The 18,544-nt window shown below is 40.7% G+C and overlaps 2 protein-coding genes, 1 long non-coding RNA gene, 1 other non-coding gene and 1 pseudogene across 4 annotated transcripts; 4 read left to right on the top strand and 1 right to left on the bottom strand.

Annotated features, from left to right (window-relative positions):
• Positions 1 to 761: 761 nt before the first annotated feature.
• LOC123466835 lies at positions 762 to 2,042 on the top strand. Its single transcript, XR_006641563.1, has 2 exons — positions 762 to 969; positions 1,752 to 2,042. It is a non-coding gene; the product is annotated as an uncharacterized LOC123466835 (long non-coding RNA).
• A 3,309-nt stretch (positions 2,043 to 5,351) lies between these two features.
• Positions 5,352 to 6,587, top strand: LOC123466840 (annotated as a pseudogene).
• A 1,343-nt stretch (positions 6,588 to 7,930) lies between these two features.
• On the top strand, positions 7,931 to 9,137 carry LOC123466852. Its single transcript, XM_045166980.1, has one exon. The coding sequence runs from the start codon at positions 7,992 to 7,994 to the stop codon at positions 9,135 to 9,137; it is 1,146 nt and encodes a 381-aa protein (XP_045022915.1). The 5' UTR covers positions 7,931 to 7,991.
• Positions 9,138 to 9,833: 696 nt separating this feature from the next.
• Positions 9,834 to 9,915, top strand: Trnas-gcu. The gene has a single exon. It is a non-coding gene; the product is annotated as a tRNA-Ser (tRNA).
• Positions 9,916 to 17,103: 7,188 nt separating this feature from the next.
• Positions 17,104 to 18,165, bottom strand: LOC123466839. The gene is made up of 3 exons (XM_045166970.1): positions 18,032 to 18,165; positions 17,578 to 17,971; positions 17,104 to 17,466 (listed from the first exon to the last, which is right to left on the bottom strand). Exons 1-3 carry the CDS (start codon positions 18,163 to 18,165, stop codon positions 17,104 to 17,106), a joined length of 891 nt encoding a protein of 296 aa, XP_045022905.1.
• Positions 18,166 to 18,544: the final 379 nt, after the last annotated feature.

Below are 18,544 nucleotides of genomic sequence, written 5' to 3'. Positions count from 1 at the left end.
GGGGCTAACTAGGCTTTGTTTGTCTTTATAATAATCCTTTTCATCAATTTATCGATTAGGCATGTTTTCATTTCTCGACGCCTCCCCTAATTGTTCTAGGCCCTTTGAGCTTCATAGGCCGCCTCTGAGCAAATGTGCAGCCCATTATGTCTTGGGTTGCATCTCTCCTCTCTCTTGCTGGCCAAGGAGAGTGAGTGAGTCAATTTACCACCCTCCTTCGCTCCCTAGCTCCATCTCTATCCTCAGCATGCCACAGATCTTCCCACTGCAACTGCGCGCGATACCCTCTCTGTCTTGGTGGAGGCTGTATCGGTGGCCGTCGGCTGGCGGCCTCGAAGGTCCAACCAAACCGAGTAGGCTCCAGCAAGCCAAACAGAGATCGTGTACGTTCCGCCCTCTCAGTGTGGTGCAGATAGGCCCAGTTTCCCCCCTGTACATATATATATATCTGGTATCCACTCGTGTATGTCACTGTCGCATGTATTCTAGTCGTTGACTACGGAAAATAAACTCCGGACAATACTCCAACCTCGGAGTGCATCCAGCTATTAAAAAAAAAAAAAAAAAAAAAAAAAAAAATACTATACTATACTATACTATACTATACTATACTTGAGTTGAGTTATACTATACTCTTTAAGGTATTACTGTTTTGTTTTAAAAATATTAATATGTTGACAAATTTATTAATTGACCTATGATATTAGTTGTTCCGACTATGCAAATGTATTCTGCAGTCCTCGTTCCGCATTTTATGCTCGTCGCAGGGTGTTTTCCATAATATACTATGCATACTACTGTGCACAAAGGATGCTTTGATTTAATTTATTAAAATACTAACAGTTGTATTTTGGTCCATGTTCAATTACCTGTCCATGTTGCTAACTTAAATATAGTTTTTTTCTGTAGGTTGGCATCGATTCCTGTTGCTTCTGGGCAACACCGTTTTCAGTACTTCAAACTACGTTGGTAAACTATAGACCAAGATCGGATGCTGAGTTGCCAAGGCTGAATTCCGACCTGCGGTATTTGTCCTCTCGGGCCCTATAGGAGGGAAATGAAAAATAATATATTTAATTAAGTTGTAGTTAGTTTTATTACAAAATCTTTTGGAATCGTGTACTATACCTCTGTGCTGATATAATACAAAAAATTTTATCTCCAAAAAAGCTGTTATTTTTCCAGGAAACTTTTTGAAAGGTACTTGTTTACCTTTCCACAACACCCCCTCCCCGTATTACAACTGTAGAACAAGAAGCAGACGTTTTTCTAAGTAAATTTCTGTTTCCTTATGAATAAGTCCTTTAGCATAATCAGATAACTGAAAAAGACTAATTGTGTCAAATAACTCATTACCGACATCACAAACTACACTACTCATGACATAAAAACGAAAACAGTTTGACACTACAGTCACTAGTCACAGTCAATCACTTTACGTCTGCTACGGTACATTGTAAACAAGTACCTTTCAAAAAGTTTCCTGGAAAAATAACAGCTTTTTTGGAGATAAAATTGTTTGTATTATATCAGCACAGAGGTATAGTACACGATTCCAAAAGATTTTGTAATAAAACTAACTACAACTTAATTAAATATATTATTTTTCATTTCCCTCCTATAGGGCCCGAGAGGAAAAATACCGCAGGTCGGAATTCAGCGGTGGCAACTCAGCATCCGATCTTGGTCTATTGTTAGACTCTGATTAAGATTTCACATGATCATCTTATAATGCATGTTTTGGTATTCAGATGTTATCTTTGCAGCATGGGAGAACTTTTCATATAGTTATTTTGGAACCGTGACACTAATACCTGCAGAAACTTTTCACAGCTTTTTGGAATTGTTATTCTGGCATAAAATTTCATCCCATCATCTGAGAGTTACGATTCAAGGTGACAAAATAATTGTTTTATTGTGTTGACTATAAAAGCAATAGGTGGTGATCTCACTATATATAAGCGAACTTCTTTGATGAACTACATGATGAATGAAACAATACAGGTTATTTCCTGAATAAATATAGAACCACATATTCTTCATTTATATTGTTTCATTATTTGTAGGTGCTGGTATACTATCCATGGCCAACTGCAGGCTAAACACAAATGGAGCTAAGTTTTTTTATAACACTTTGTTATTGAGAACTTGTGTGATGATTGTAAGAAATAGTAATTAGTGTATAATTAAAAATTTATTATAGCCCCAACACAATAGCTTCATGTCATGCACTCCATATTTAGAAAGATCTACTATGGCATGTCTGTTGTGAAACGGATTGGGTTTGTTGTAACCGATAAAGATGACAGGCCAACTGATGAAGTGAAAATTGTGAAATGTATAATCAAATATGAATGTAGATTTCACTACTAAATTTTTTATTTTTGCTATGGATTGTAGCCCATAGCAAAAATTAAAAATTTAGTAGTAATTTTCTATATGGTGGATATTATGTTGATGGTTGTATCTATTAATGAAATAGTTCTCAGTTATACGTATTTGATTTTGTATTTATTACTTATACAATTTAAACTAATGAATTATTTATTATGTTTTACCTTTCTTGTTTTGGACAAATTATAAACAATCTCAGAAAACACTTGTGTTTGCAACGCTAGATTCTATTAACTCATCATAGCTAATTGAGTAGCCACCAATACTTGAAAGGTATCTAACACGTAGAAAAGAAAATAGAATATTAATAATGTAGATTACATGTCTGTAGTTGTATTTGTATTTTTGAATTTTTGAATCTGTATCAGATGACAGTAGTAGATAGTTTTTCCAGTGTTGTGACTTTATATGTATAATTATGTAATTGCTAGTTTTTTGATGAATTATTCTTAATAGAATTGATTTGCTTGTTATTTATTTAAATAAATTTAGTTATAATTTAGTATTTGAAAATGAGTTATTGTGTGTAAATTTTATATATATAGATTTTAAAATATAACATGCAACAACGAATAATTTCATGTAGCAGACGACATATTGTATTCTTTGTATTTCATTCATTTTTTAAAGTTTGTAGTGTATACATCTGTGTATTGGATAACTTTTTTTTAAGGTAAGTGTTCGTTGTTAATATTTTGGTAATAGAGTAGTGTTATTAGAGTAATTTCTTTATTATTATTATTTATTTGACTAATTTAATTACTTAACTTAATTATACATTACTTTATAAAGTTATAAGTAACTTAATAGATTTACTTTACCTTACTGATTAGCAAAATGTTACTTTTTACTTAACTTAAATGTGTTAATTTTACTTAATATTTAGAGTGTTTAACTTAATTATTTTACTTTACTTTACTATTTTACTTTATTACTTTACTTTACTTTACTATTTTACTTTATTACTTTACTTTACTTTACTATTTTACTTTATTACTTTACTTTACTTTACTATTTTACTTTATTACTTTACTATTACATTACTTTACCCACCCAAAACCCCTATTTTGCCTCGCATAGCTCGGGCTTGGTCCCGCTTAGTTACTTAAGTATAAGTTAAGTTATTTTAGTTTACTATATTACTTTATTACTTTACTATTACATTACTTTACCCACCCAAAACCCCTATTTTGCCTCGCATAGCTCGGGCTTGGTCCCGATTAGTTACTTAAGTATAGTTAAGTTAAGTTATGTTAGTTAAGTTAATTTGGTCGGGTAAAATAGACTTTTACCAACAATCCTATGATACCGTAAACTCTTTACTACCTAAATGAATAAACAACTTAATTTGTTAGCACGCGCAACTAAAATCTGGTGATTTGTACCAAGAGTAGAAACTCCCATAGTTCATGTGAAAGAAATAAATGAATAATATGCTTTCAGTATTTGATGTCCAATTATTTTGTTAACACGGCTTAAACTCTGTGCGTTTTCCCGACGAAAAACCTGTTAGGTAGGTGGTGTTCTGCCGTGTTAGGCCATCTTGTGAAGGACTCAGAAACCAAGCCACTAGCGCACTTGACATTCTACCGGTAGATGGCGTATCCAGAATGTCAATATAGCAGACGGAAAACAACAATGTGACTGTGAGCCGAGAAGCAAACGCTGTTTTCCGTGGTTTTATAACCATGCCATGAGTTGGAACAGCCCTGGCTATGTATCAACCGTATCAAGTGCCATCGACCAAAGTGCCCCAATGGAATACGAAGAGCTATCCACCAAACGCAAGAACACCGATGATAACCACAATCCACGCCCAGGACCCCCCCGCTTCTCCGACCTATTCGACCAACCATGCAGCGGAGCACCTGTGATCATACACCTCACCAGTGATCCCAAATCATTCCTTGATCTAAGTATCACCGAAAAAAGCACTTCATGCACGCCCTAATAGATACCGTAGGGCAAGTCAAATCAGGAACAAAATGGACATACAAAGGGGACCTCAACATATATCCGTCATCAACAAAACAAAAAAAACAACTCCTAGACTTAAAGGTAGTGAATAACCTCAACATAAATTGCACACTCGCCATGTCAGAGGCATCCATCAGAGGCGTTATCAGGAATGTACCCACCAAAGACAAAGAAGAGGACATCCTTTCCCTACTAGCTGACCAAGGAGTAGTTAAAGTCCAGAGATTCTCGTCCCTATCAACAGATGGCAGCAGAATACCCCTAAAAACTGTCACTCTCTACTTCAACACCCTCCAACTCCCCCGCGAAGTAATCATGGCCCATGAAGTCTTCCCAGTGAAGCAATTCATACCAAGACCGGCTCTCTGCCGCATATGCTGGAACTTCGGCCACCCTGAAGAAAATGTACGGCACCCCCCACCTGCAAACAATGCGCAGAACAACACTGCAACACTACACCATGCAACAACCCAACAAAGTGCCCCACATGTTTAAAACCAGGTCATCCAGCAGTGACAATGGAGTGCCCCAAGTACAACAACAGGCAACAGATAATTAAATTTGCCTACGAAAATAGGATCCCCATCACAGAAGCCAGCAAAATCCTGAACAACCCGGAACCCATGAGACCAACCCAGCTACCAAAATTCAAAACCTCCACCAACACCGACCCTGAAGTAGAAGACCTCCGTCGCGAAATCGACTACCTAAGGAAACAAATCGAAGGAATTACCATAATACAACCCACTACAACAGCAAGGATCGCAGCCCTCGAAGATACAGTAGCAGACATACAAGAGAAAATAACCCCACTCACCAACCTGCCATCGACAATCGAAAAAAATCAAAAAGGATATGGAATCTGGATTCACCTCTAACAATACCCAACTGTCAGCAATCACAGCCCTCCTCCAAAGCATCCGACCACCCGCCAAACCACCCAACAAACCACCAACTAACACTACAGATAAAAGTCGAAAATGATTAAGCCGATCAAGATCATCCAATGGAATGCCCGAAGTCTTTATAAAGCAAAATTACAAGAATTCAAATACAACATAAGATACCATGACCCACACATTGTTATAATCAGTGAAACTTTTTGGAAAGATGGATACGTACCTAAGTTCTCATCGTTCAATACGTTCTACCTAAACCGGAACAATCACGGTGGAGGCGTAGCGATCCTCACCAAAAAGAATATACGAGCGACCTCCATATCTCTTCCACAATCACCAAACATAGAAGCCGTAGGAGCCACCATCTACCTAAAAAACAACAAAGCAATAGATATAGTATCAATATATTGCCCAGACGGGAACCTAAACACTTACCAAGAACTAACGGACATCCTAAACGCAACCAAAAACAGCTTAGTAATCGGAGGGATTTGAATGCCCATTCAGAAGTATGGGAAGACCACCACCAACAAAATAGATGCGGCAGAGATGTGACGGACCTACTTCTAAATGATAACAGATTAATTCTCTGCACCCCGAAGAACCTAGGAACCCGACCAAATCCAAACGGAAGACACAACTCAACCATAGACCTAACGTTTACTTCCCCAGACCTGGCCTATTGTACCGACATCCACACCGAAACATACTGGGGTAGCGACCACCTCCCTATTATCATACAACTAAACACCAACTCCCCTCCACTTAACTCCACAAAACGACCATTGGAAATTCAACAAACACAAGTGGGAAAACTGGAACAAGGAAATAAAACGAAATGTTACACCAACATCTCTAAATGCAGCTACATCCCCGGAGGAAGCATTCAAAAGCTATTACACAACCTTAATGGAAACATCCTATAAATACTTCTCACCCGCAAAAGAAAAAAGGAATCAAACAAACCTTGGTGGACCGCCCTCTGCAAAACAACAACAAAAGCAGCACGGAAGGCATACAAAAAATGGCGTACAACACTTCTCCCAGCAGACAAAACCCATCTTAACAAACTAGAAGCAATTAAAAGAAAAACAATTATATCAGCAAAGAACCAATCCTGGAGCAACTACATCTCGTCCATGGACAAGAATACATCCGCCTTCTGGAAATTTACGAAACACACAATGAATGGACAACCAAGTCACCACAGCACCACACCCATCACCAAAAGCAATGGAGAACTAACAACCAACCCTGCCGAAAAAGCACAAACACTACTTAACCAATTCTGCCCGATGGAAAAAGAAGAGAGAAAGGACGGCCGCACCGAACTGTATAATCAAATCATACAGGATGCAATCGACAACAATGTAATCCACCCGCTCAACCTACCCATTTCCATAACGGAGTTGAATATAAGCATCAATGGACTTCCCAATAAAGCTATGGGAAGAGATAAAGTCCATAATGAAATGATTACAAAGCTTGACAAAGAAAATCGATGTACCCTACTAGAACTACTAAACATCTCGTTCAGCTCCGGATACTTACCCCCAGAATGGAAGAATGCCATCGTCGTACCCATACCAAAGCCGAACAAGCCACCGAATTCGCCTGATTCCTATAGGCCAATATCCCTCACATCATGCCTCTGCAAAGTCCTGGAAAGAATAATGAATAACAGATTAAAATGGTATGCTGAAAAAAATCGACTCCTCCCAAAATTCCAGACCGGGTTTAGGAACGGGTGTACAACAACTGATAATCTAATACGTCTAGAGTCTGCAATCAACAACGGATTCAACGAAAACAAATCCACAACGGCGGTATTCCTTGATATAGAAAAGGCATATGATAGCACATGGATCACGGGACTCATCTACAAAATCACAAAATCCAAAATCACAGGAGCAATTGTGAGATGGATCCAAAATCTCCTAACCGAAAGAACAATCGCAGTAAGAACCGACAATGAAATATCAGCCGAAAGAACACTAAAGAGAGGCGTGCCCCAGGGATGCGTCCTCAGCCCACTACTGTTTAACATAATGATGGCAGACTTCCCAGCACCAACTAGCAATTGCGAAATCTCAATGTTCGCTGACGACATTGAAATCCACTCAACTGCAGTTAAAAAATCGGAAACAGAACGGTCACTACAATGCTATCTCAGAAAAATAGAAGAATGGGCTGGCCTGTGAAAACTGAAGTTCTTGGTTCCAAAATGCGTCGCAGTTAACTTCACAAGAAAGAAGGCGAGAGAACCAGACCTCAATCTAACGCTATACAACACTGCCATCACGGAAAGAAAAGAATTTAAATTCCTTGGAATAATTTTCGATTCTAAACTAACATGGAAAAACCACACTGAATACGTAAATGCAAGCATCCAACGTCGGGCAAATCTGTTAGAAACCCTAACATACGGAAAGTCAGCCTTACAACTCAAACTACTCATCCGCATCTACGTAGCCATTATTCGCAGTAAAGTAGACTACGGGTCCATCATCCTATCCACAATGCCAAAAACCAGAGTCAACAAACTGGAAACTACCCAAAACCAGATAGTAAGATCCATCCTAGGTTGCTTTAAATCAACCCCCCACTGCCCTAATCCAACTAGAAACAGGAATCACAGCCATAAGTGATAGATGGAACTTACTCGCCACCAAATATCTGGCTAAACTTTCAAGAAAACCATGGAACCCAGCATACCAAGCAATGCACACTCTTGTAAACAACAAGACAGAATGGAAAGTGAGAAGCTTACCTGCAATAATAAGGCATCTCAACGCAGTAGAAGATGGAATAATCCCCCAATTGCCAGAGCCCACACACCAACCTTACACTCATCCAATAGCACCATGGAACCTGTTTGAAATAAATACGGGTTACTTCCCATTGAACAAGAAAAAAGCTATCAACAACACCGCACTCACCTCAACGATGTTCCTTGAGATTAGGAACAGTGAACATAAAGACCACATAGCCATCTTCACTGACGGATCAACTTGTCTGAAGACACTGAAGACCACCTGTGCTGTATATATACCTGAAACAGACTTTAAAAAAGCATGGTTACTAACAGAACCCACCAACAGCCTTAATGCAGAACTAGCTGCCATTAAACAAACACTGAAGTGTACATACAATCAAATCTGGAACGAAATCACCATATTAACAGACTCCAAGTCAGCTATCCAAGCAATCTCCAACTTCAAATGGGAAACAAGCACATCCATACCTGAAATAATACAAGAAATAAACAATCTCAAGTCAGCAGGAACAAAAATTAACCTATATTGGATACCAAGTCATTCTGGAATAAGAGGAAATGAAATCGCAGACCAGCTAGCAAACATCAGAAGAAGTGCAGACGACGGGGCGACGATGACGCACTCACCCAACATGGCAGAAATCCTAACGAAAATAAAAAACAAACACCAAAACAGAACACTCGAAAAAATAAAACAAAACTCCACCAACCAAGCCGTAACAAATAGAAACCGAATGGGCGTATGCACTTGGCATACACACAGGAATAGAGCCATACAAACTGCACTGATGAGACTGCGAAGTGGCCACAATAAACTAAATGCCACCATCAGTAAATGGGACATGAACGTCCAGCCGGAATGTCCAAATGGATGCGCAGAAAAAGAAAACACCGAACACGTACTCATACACTGTCCACACTACTCCAGAGAAAGAAGAGAACTAAGCGACGCGTTGGAAGAACTCAACCTACCCCTAGAGGTACCAACACTAACGGGCATAAACTTCAACATCCCTAAACACACCCAAGGAAAAATCGCGAAAGCACTCATCAAATACATCACGGACACCAAGATCATAGAACGAATCTAACAACCCATCTAATCCAACCCCCCCCCCTAAACGTCTATTAATTTTGATTGTATCTATTTAAACTATAAGTATCCAATACACAAAGACGCAACGGTGTGTAAGGGCCCCTACTATGGCGGCCCGTAAACTGTAACCAGTGGCAACAAGCCATGGCCAGTGGCACCTAAACGTATTAAAAAAAAAAAAAAAAACGCTGTTTTCATCTTTGCTGGTTTGCTACGATGACCGTTATTTGGAATCAAAGCAATGTAAGATTTTTTGTTTTTGGTTTGTTTGAAGGTTTCCTCATTTTGCGTGACATGGACACCCTTATTTTCGACCAAGATAAAAAAAATTGGAAAATTTGTCGGCTTCTTCATTTTTCGAGACATGGATACCGTGATTTTGGATCAAGGTAATGTAAGACTTATTTGAAAATATGTGGGTTTCATAATTTGTCGTCGCATGATCAAAGAAACTACGTGGTGTTAATGTATTGAATAACATAGGCATGTATTACTTATCCCGGTTAGCTCAGTTGGTAGAGCGCGGGACTTTTAATCCTGAGGTCGAGGGTTCAATTCCCTCATCGGGCGTAATTTGAAGAGTTTTCTTTCCAGCGAGTTCTCATTACCGGTGTTTTCGTTAAGTTTGTATGATATTGAATTATCCGCTAACGCATTAGGGCTCAATACCTCAACGTGGTGAAAGTAATCAGACGAGGTGACCGAGTGGTTAAGGTGATGGACTGCTAATCCATTGTGCATTGCACGCGTGGGTTCGAATCCCATCTTCGTCGGGAAACTTAAACTAGAGGTCAATTTCGATGCCATAGTCATAGTCAAGTGTACATCCTTGAGAAAACATTGATTGCTGCATTCAATTAAGAAAGGCTAATTTGTTATAAGTGATTCTATGGTGTTTGATCATTTGTTAGTAGTGGTTCTATGGTGTAATGGTTAGCACTTCAGACTCTGACTCTGACAATCTGAATTCAAATCTCGGTAGAACCTTTATTATCGTACCGTGGTATTTCTTGTTTTACATGCAGCATTTAGAAACCAACCAGCTCTTACAGAGATTGACTGTTAGTGGAAAAAATTTAGTTACTTTACTTAACACTGCCCCGAGAGAGGTTCGAACTCACGACCTCGAGATTATGAGACTCGCGCGCTGCCTACTGCGCTATCGAGGCATGTATGTATATTCAACACATTCGATCGAGAAACAATCCTATGATACCGTAAACTCTTTACTACCTAAATGAATAAACAACTTAATTTGTTAGCACGCGCAACTAAAATCTGGTGATCTGTACCAAGAGTAGAAACTCCCATAGTTCATGTGAAAGAAATAAATGAATAATATGCTTTCAGTATTTGATGTCCAATTATTTTGTTAACACGGCTTAAACTATGTGCGTTTTCCCTGAACGAAACCTGTTAGGTAGGTGGTGTTCTGCCGTGTTAGGCCATCTTGTGAAGGACTCAGAAACCAAGCCACTAGCGCACTTGACCTTCAGCGTGTTAGGCCGACGTGATAACCACTACACTATGGGAACTGAATTATACGAATTGATTGAAACCAAGTTTCAATTAAGACCACATGGAATTGAACGCCCAACGTGGGGCTCGAACCCACGACCCTGAGGTTAAGAGTCTCATGCTCTACCGACTGAGCTAGCCAGGCACAAGTTAATGGTTAACGCAAACAGAAACGATCTCAACAATCCATTGAGTATTTCTTCTGTCAAAGGAACGGTGGAGTCCTAAAGAAAAATAACAACTTAAATAAATTTTTTTTTGTGTGTGATTCATACGTTTGATTTCCAGCAAGACATGAAACAGCTGCCTCCACATATGGAAAGGAGGGTTAGACCATGTCAAGTGCGCTATGTCACATTGTGAATTTTCCATATGGTCCCGCACAAGGCTTATAACTAGCTGATTACCACCAGAAGGCTCCCGAAAATGAAGTACACATGTTGTTTTTAGAGTAGTTTTGTTGTTTTGACGATTCAAAATTCCTTTAATTTGCTATTTTACGCGTCCCAAGTTTACTCATCATCAATGAAAGGAGTGCAAAGTAGCATAACTAATAAAGATAACCATAATCTGTTTAACTGTAGAGTTATCATGGTTGTACACCACTGATGACTAGGCAACGATGTATACGGAAAAGATACAGATGATTCTTAACCTATCATAAGGAGTCTCTAAGGATAAAAAAGAATATGTAAAAACTCCTATGCTACGCCCCTGGGTGGGAACGAACCACCAGCCTTCTTTTTTTTTGTAAAATTCTCTTTTATTATCTTTTGTTATCAGCTAATTGGGGCATTAAAACAAACGAAGCAAAAAAAAAAAAAAAATTTTGGTCACCGGATGCAGATGTTAGCAAAAGGGATGTAGACGAAAATGTGGCAATGCTGGGGACTCTAATAATAAACAAAACAAAAACAAACAAATGCAATGTGTTTTGAGGTGGGATAATACCGTAAAATAAAACAAAACAAAAGTAAACAAAGCAGAAGAATTGGTAGCAGAAGACTTGGTAACAGAAAATATTAACAAAAATATACAAAGGCCATTGATGTTGGGAAAAGGAAATACAAAATAAACAAAAATAAACAAAATATACTAAAATTTATGGTAAAGATTAGGTAGGACATAGGGATCTAGGTTGACGAAGAGGGCTTTCCATAGGCTCTCTACTTCTTCTTGACGTGGGATGCGAAGGTGACTTCTTTCCTTCCAGGTGATGAAGAGGTAAGCAGCCAGAAGAGTGAAAGAAAACTGGAGATTTCCTATTGGTCCAAAATAGCCACGTATCAAATCTTCCTTTGACGAACTGCAGCCCATCTGACGCATAGTTCCTTCCAACCAGCTCCAAACGATGAGGCGTTCAGGACACTGGTACATCAGATGCTCATCGGTTTCGGGGTCTTCATTGCAGAATGGGCATGTTGCATCCTTGGTGGGGTCCAACCGATGGCATCTGGTCCTGGTAGGGAGAAGTTGCTGGTTGAACAGGAACATGGTCTCTCTGATGTTAGTTGAAAGGGATGCAGTCTCCTTCCAGATACGTGGCCAATCCAGATTAGGCCTCAGGATCTCCAGCTTTCCCATTGTCGTTTCCTCCAGGATCCAATGGTTGTAGGTTTTTCGATGAACCATTGGATTCCCCTGCACCAGAATGGAAGATGCGAAAAGTTGCTTGATTTGATGCAGGGGTTCCTGAAGGTAATAGGGTCTCTTCATGACTGCTACAGGTGTGGTGTTGTCCTTGTAGAGTGGCAATAAGGTTCGGAGAGGAAAGGACATCCAATAACGAAGTAGAGAGCTTTCTGGACTGCTGGGCCCTGTCAGGACTTTGTACAAGTGGCAGAGGAAAAGGGAACGGTAAAAGAGGTGTGTGTTGACCATTCCCAGTCCCCCCTCTTTGACAGTACGGAAAATTACGGTTTTCTTCGGCCTTTCTACTTTCCCCATCCATAGAAATTTCATGACAGCCTTCGAAATCTGGTCAGCCATTTTTTTATTACAAAGTAATACCTGTGCAAAGTACACAGTTCCGGAGAGAACCTTCGACTTAAGGAACATTACCCTCTGGTAAATATTAAACCGTCGACTGGCATTCTCTCGCAGAATACCATTTAAAGAGCTAAATGCATCATTCCAAACCCTACTAGCTGTCTCTACTATGGATGGGAAAATTTAATTCCTAACAGGGACAATTTTGGCGCCGACACAAGCCACTCAAGAGGCCAAATTGATCTAGAGCTCCTAGTCCCGAGTCCCAGGGCTTTTGTTTTCTCCTTATTCATCCTTGCCTTTGTCCACTGACAGAACATATCAAGGATTTGTCCTGCCCTGGTAAAATCTTCGTCACAAGAAACGAAAATGGTGACGTCATCAACAAAGGCTCTGACAGTGAGTTTTTCATTAAACAATGATATACCCTTGAGAACTCGAGATAAACGCACAAGCAAAGGCTCAATGTATAGAACAAAGAGATGGACAGATAGGGGGCATCCCTGGCGAATCGACTGAATATCACTAATCACCCCAGCCACCTCCGATCCGTTGAGGATTGACATTCCTGTTACAGAATACATAGTCTGTAACCAACGGACGAAAGTGGTGGGGTAACCCATAACATCCAGAATCCTCCAGAGGACTTCCCTGTTAACCAGGTCGTAGGCCTTTTCAAAGTCAACTCCAACAATGGCAGCGCCCATACCCCGAATCGAAAAGTTGGAAGAGTCATGACATCCCCGGTCATCAACGAATTGAATGACATCTCTATAAAGACTTAAGTTATCAAAAATCAATCTACCAGGTACCCCCCCCACCTTTTGATGAGGCCCTATGGTAGATGACAGTGTCTGCCTCAATCGTCTCGCTAAGACAGATGCCATGACTTTGTAGTCACAATTCAAAAGAGAAATTGGCCGAAAATTAGAAATTCCACAAAAGTCCTGAAGATTTGGGAATTAGCCTGATCGCCGCTTGGCCCTGCGAAGACGCCAGAGATTCCCTTTCTAGGATATGATTAAACATATTGTCACGGGCAATCAAATTAGCACACTCGTTGTTGAGAAACCACTTGCAAAAGGCACCGCAATGCTGGCCAATCGACACGGCACAGGACAAGGCGGTGGTTTTCACCATCGGCTCTACACTATTCTACTCTAACACTACGCCGATGATGCCCCTAATGGGTCTACCACCAACTTACACACACGCACTCTCACACGCTAACACACAAGCAACATACAGACAAAAAGAGCAAACTCGGATGAGAGGACAGATGCGACCGACCGACGCAACAAGTAGACAGAATCTGCTAGGGGAAAAAGGGTTAAAGAGGAAAGTGAGGTCGCCGCGAAGCCATCTAGCGCTCAACTAAAGAACTAAAGCATTAGAGAACAGACGGATCGTGACATTTCTCCCCTCCACGAAGAATGATCGTCCCGATCATCAACATGAAACAACAAAGGAATTAATTAAGCACTATACAGGCATACACACAACATTCAAAACAAAATTAACACGTCTTATTCTTAGCCCTTATACTACTCCTAGCCTTAGTCTTATTCTTAGCTTTTACTCTACTCTTACTTAGCAGTAACTTACAACTAAGTGCACTCCAACTCAACACACACAAGGAAGACGCATCTTCCCCGGAAGCTTCCGCAAACTGTTGGAAGGTACCATCTTCCAAACTCTCTCATGCGCACACAGGATCCTCACAGTGAAGACCCCTGTCGTGGCGGTCCAACCTCTCCACGTCACAGTCTCACTCTGCCGTGACGGTCCAACCTCTTCACGACACAACAAAATCAAATCAGTCCAACAAGCCAAACATACATGATACACGTTAAATTGGCCACACAACAAATCACACAATTTAACTACAAATCAAGTCGAGTCGGAGACTTCAATCTTCGGCGAGAGCGGAGAGAACATGACCGCCCACTCTTTCGTCTCTTAATTAAGTTGTTGATGAAGCGTCTTTTTCGCAATGCTGCTCTTGATCTACAGCTCGAGATAGCTGATCACTCCACCGCACTAGGCGTCTTTTCTTCAGCTCGTCTCCCACTCACTTTTTCACTTGACGCACTAAGCCTAAACGGCTTTTGACGAAACACTGGATCACAATCTTGACTCTTCTTTCTTCTGTTCAATGGCTCCACGATTCGCCATAACTTGAAGTGATGGTTCCACCATACGGCCCAGATTTCGCAAACCTAAAACAAAAGCCTTTGGGTTTGATCACACACAAATCAAAACGAGGGCCTTCAAAATCCAAAAACTAGACCCAAAAGCAGACAATCTTCGACACAAAATCTAAGTAAAAGCAAAACAAAATTAGAATTGAAATCATAAAAGAATTTAATAAAAATCGAATTAGCGTCCGCCTAAACCCAACACCAACATCAACACAACGGCAGGGGAAAAATCGTTGACCGTGTGACTCATTAACACGCAACATCAACGTAAGGAACAAAAGTTGAGTCTAGAACGTCGACGATGAGACGCCACAATTTTCATCGAAATTTTGCCCAAGTTTTTTTTTACACACACAGAATCAAAATTTAAAATTTTTCTCAAACAACGAGTGTAACTATACCCTGCATCTCCACCATTGTCACGGGCAATCAAATTAGCACACTCGTTGTTGAGAAACCACTTGCAAAAGGCACCGCAATGCTGGCCAATCGACACGGCACAGGACAAGGCGGTGGTTTTCACCATCGGCTCTACACTATTCTACTCTAACACTACGCCGATGATGCCCCTAATGGGTCTACCACCAACTTACACACACGCACTCTCACACGCTAACACACAAGCAACATACAAAAAAAAAGAGCAAACTCGGACGAGAGGACAGATGCGACCGACCGACGCAACAAGTAGACAGAATCTGCTAGGGGGAAAAGGGTTAAAGAGGAAAGTGAGGTCGCCGCGAAGCCATCTAGCGCTCAACTAAAGAACTAAAGCATTAGAGAACAGACGGATCGTGACAATATCCAAGAAATGGGGGCGATCACGTCCCAAAATTCTACGTAAAACTCGTAAGGAATGCCATCGGTGCCAGGAGACTTGTTTGACTTCATTGCTATTAGAGCAGCTCTAATCTCAAGAAGCGAAATCGGTGCCGTTAGGTTTGGGGTTGGCTTAAAGCAATCTCTTACTCCCTAAGGAACTCAGTCTCTGCCAGTGTGTCAGGAGGAGGTTGATTTTTAAAAATTTTTGTAAAATGTGAAACAATCTCTGCTGAAATGTCCTCTTTGGTCGATAAGCAAGTGCCATTAGAGGCAATAATTTTATCAATGCGACACTTACGGTAGTTAATTCTGGCTCTATTTACATGAAAAATACTTGCTTCTTCTACCTCTGGGCCCTCGAAGCAGCGGGAACGAATCCCATACCTTTTAAGTGTGCTCTCCTCCCAAGACTTCGAGAATTTCCTCAACTGGTGAAAGGCAACCCAATCAAAGGTGTCTGCTTCGGCCAACTCCTGAATGCAAGACTGATAGAAAACTTAGTTTCTCTTATCAGTCTTGCTCTTTGCCTAGAATAATCTACCGAAATGCGCTTGATACCTGGTTTCAGGACACTCTCCCACCAATTTGCTACATTGCTTTCCCTAAGAGGATGATTAGCAGATTCCTGAATGAAATTAGTTACATATTTCTGATAACCTTCTTCTGACAATATCAAAGTATTTAGTTTCCACAACCCGGCAGAGGATCTGCTACGATTCGGGAGATCGAGATTGCAAGTAAGTGTTGTTTGAACTGACTGATGGTCACTAATCGATAAAGACTGCAAAAGAAATATTTAAAAATTTATCTGCAAAAGATCGACTAGCATAAATCCTATCAAGCCTAGAAGAACCCGAATGGTAATGGAAAGTGTGACCTGGTTCACTATGATTTAGCTTTTTCCAGATGTCTACCAGATCGAGACCAGTAACCATCTCCTTTAAAGCATAGCTAACGACACTACTGGGGATAGGGAGAGACTGGGTATTGCCCTATCTTGGATGTCGTCAACGCAGTAAAATCGCCCATCAACACGAAGGGCAGTCGAGTGGTAACTGAGTAGGCAGGAACGGTTTGTCGAAGAAAAGTGTTTCTCTCGTTCTTAGCCTGTTTACCTGACGGGGCATAAATATTAATAAACGTAAAACATTTTACGTCGATAGAGATAAGCCTTCCATCAGGTTCAAGAAGCAATCGAGAATATTCCAGACCATGCTTAATGAGAATGGCTGTTCCGTTTTTGTTGGGACCGACATTTGCTAGCAAGTGGTAACAGCTTTCAATAATTGGACAAGAATGAAAGGCTACCTCTTGAAGTCCAACGATATCTAGATTACCGTCCCTGCAGAAATTTAAAAGAATTTGACGTCGCTCGACTGACCTAATACCTCCAATGTTGATAGAAGCGATTTTTAGTCTTGAAGTCATTTGTTAGGTTTTTATGAGTCGGTGAATGCCTGAGGAAGGTTTAGAATTCTGGGCCGTCAAAGTAGGTTTGAAGCGTTTGTTTCGTGGTACCGTGGGAATTCTCAGGGGGTCCTTTGTTTTGTCAGGTCCCATGGTCTCAATTTCCCCCATGTCGGGTTCCATCGATTCCATTATAATTGTCATTGGTTCTTGGTCTTGTGTCTCTGTGTCAGGGGCTGTCATTTGGGATTTCATAATTGGTTTCGAAGGGTTGTCTTCAGAAGGTACAGTCAAGGAACTGGTAAGAGTGCTACATTCCATGGTTTCAGTTTCCAAATTTTGAGTCCCTCCTGAGGGTGAATCTTGCAATTCACCCTCCAAAGGTACCTTGGAAACCATGGAATGTTTAGCTAAGGGAATTACTACGGGATTCTGTGTAATGGTCTCTGTCTTTTTAGTCATTTTGGGAACAGGTTTTTGGACAATGGTGGGTTCCTGGTTTCGTTTTAATGTCGGGCAGTTGTAGCTAAAGTGGGTCTCATCGTCACAAAGTCTGCAAGTAGGCTTTTGTCCGTCATACTTTACCATGGCACGATAACTCCCAATTGTAATGTATGACGGAATGTTTTTCGTCACCGTCATTCGTACGATCATCCAAGTGGCAAGGACAGGGTATAAAACTTCATCCTCTGACACCCGATAGCGTTCCCACCGAGCTTCAATTACATTCCCAAAGTTCTTTAGACGGGTCTGAACTACTCCCAAGTCTAGATTCTGTGGAATCCCTGCAATTCGAACAAATTTCTCTTGGATATTGCTATCCCTTATGACTACGCAAACTTCTTTCCCCTCCAATTCGGTCCTGACGATACCACTGTGTTGGGACAAAAAACTTGAGGTGTATGCCTCTGATGTAAACGTAATTATAGCGACCTGGTTTCTCGTATCTAGCACAGCAACTAGGCCTAAGAGATCCTGTGGCTCAACCTTCAAACTACGCACGAAACCATGAACTGTACGCATACTCAATCTCGGGAATTGAACCCCAAAATCAATATCTACACTATTGAGCCACTTGGCAGCCATTGTCCCCTAGACAATGTAAACAAACTGCCAAAAGGGGGGAGGGAAGGTCCCCACACACGTAAACAAACACACAAATCAAACAATTTGGGGCCTGGCTGAATACTCCCATCAGAAAAGGAAATGTCTTCCCCAGGGTTTGAAACCGAACACAGCTCAGTTGCATCCATCTCTTCTTCCACATCGTTATCCATCTGATCTATCATGGATGGAATAGATGGTACTCCAGGTGCAATTGTATCGAGTGGCACATCGTCCCCCCGAAAGGGTGGGAAAAGAATTGGTTTCCACACCCGGTATCGAAACTAAAACCTCTCGAGTCGGAGATCCGAGTTCATCCAAACGAGCTACACCGGTTTCTATTTCCTCGGCTTCCTCGACG

This window comes from Daphnia magna, unplaced genomic scaffold (assembly GCF_020631705.1).
Source record: "Daphnia magna isolate NIES unplaced genomic scaffold, ASM2063170v1.1 Dm_contigs120, whole genome shotgun sequence".
NCBI lineage: Eukaryota > Metazoa > Arthropoda > Branchiopoda > Diplostraca > Daphniidae > Daphnia > Daphnia magna.
Note: the sequence above shows the minus strand (reverse complement) of the source record. Positions and strands in the feature narration are given on the sequence as shown.

Excerpts from the sequence above, each read along its gene's own strand:
- LOC123466852 (XM_045166980.1), top strand. The coding sequence starts at position 7,992 with ATGCACACTCTTGTAAACAACAAGACAGAATGGAAAGTGAGAAGCTTA.
- LOC123466839 (XM_045166970.1), bottom strand. The coding sequence starts at position 18,165 with ATGGCTGCCAAGTGGCTCAATAGTGTAGATATTGATTTTGGGGTTCAA. Across the intron at positions 17,972-18,031 it reads CTCTTAGGCCTAGTTGCTGT|TTTTTTGTCCCAACACAGTG; the intron begins GCTAGATACGAG and ends ATACACCTCAAG. Across the intron at positions 17,467-17,577 it reads GCCCGACATTAAAACGAAAC|GTACCTTTGGAGGGTGAATT; the intron begins CAGGAACCCACC and ends ATGGTTTCCAAG.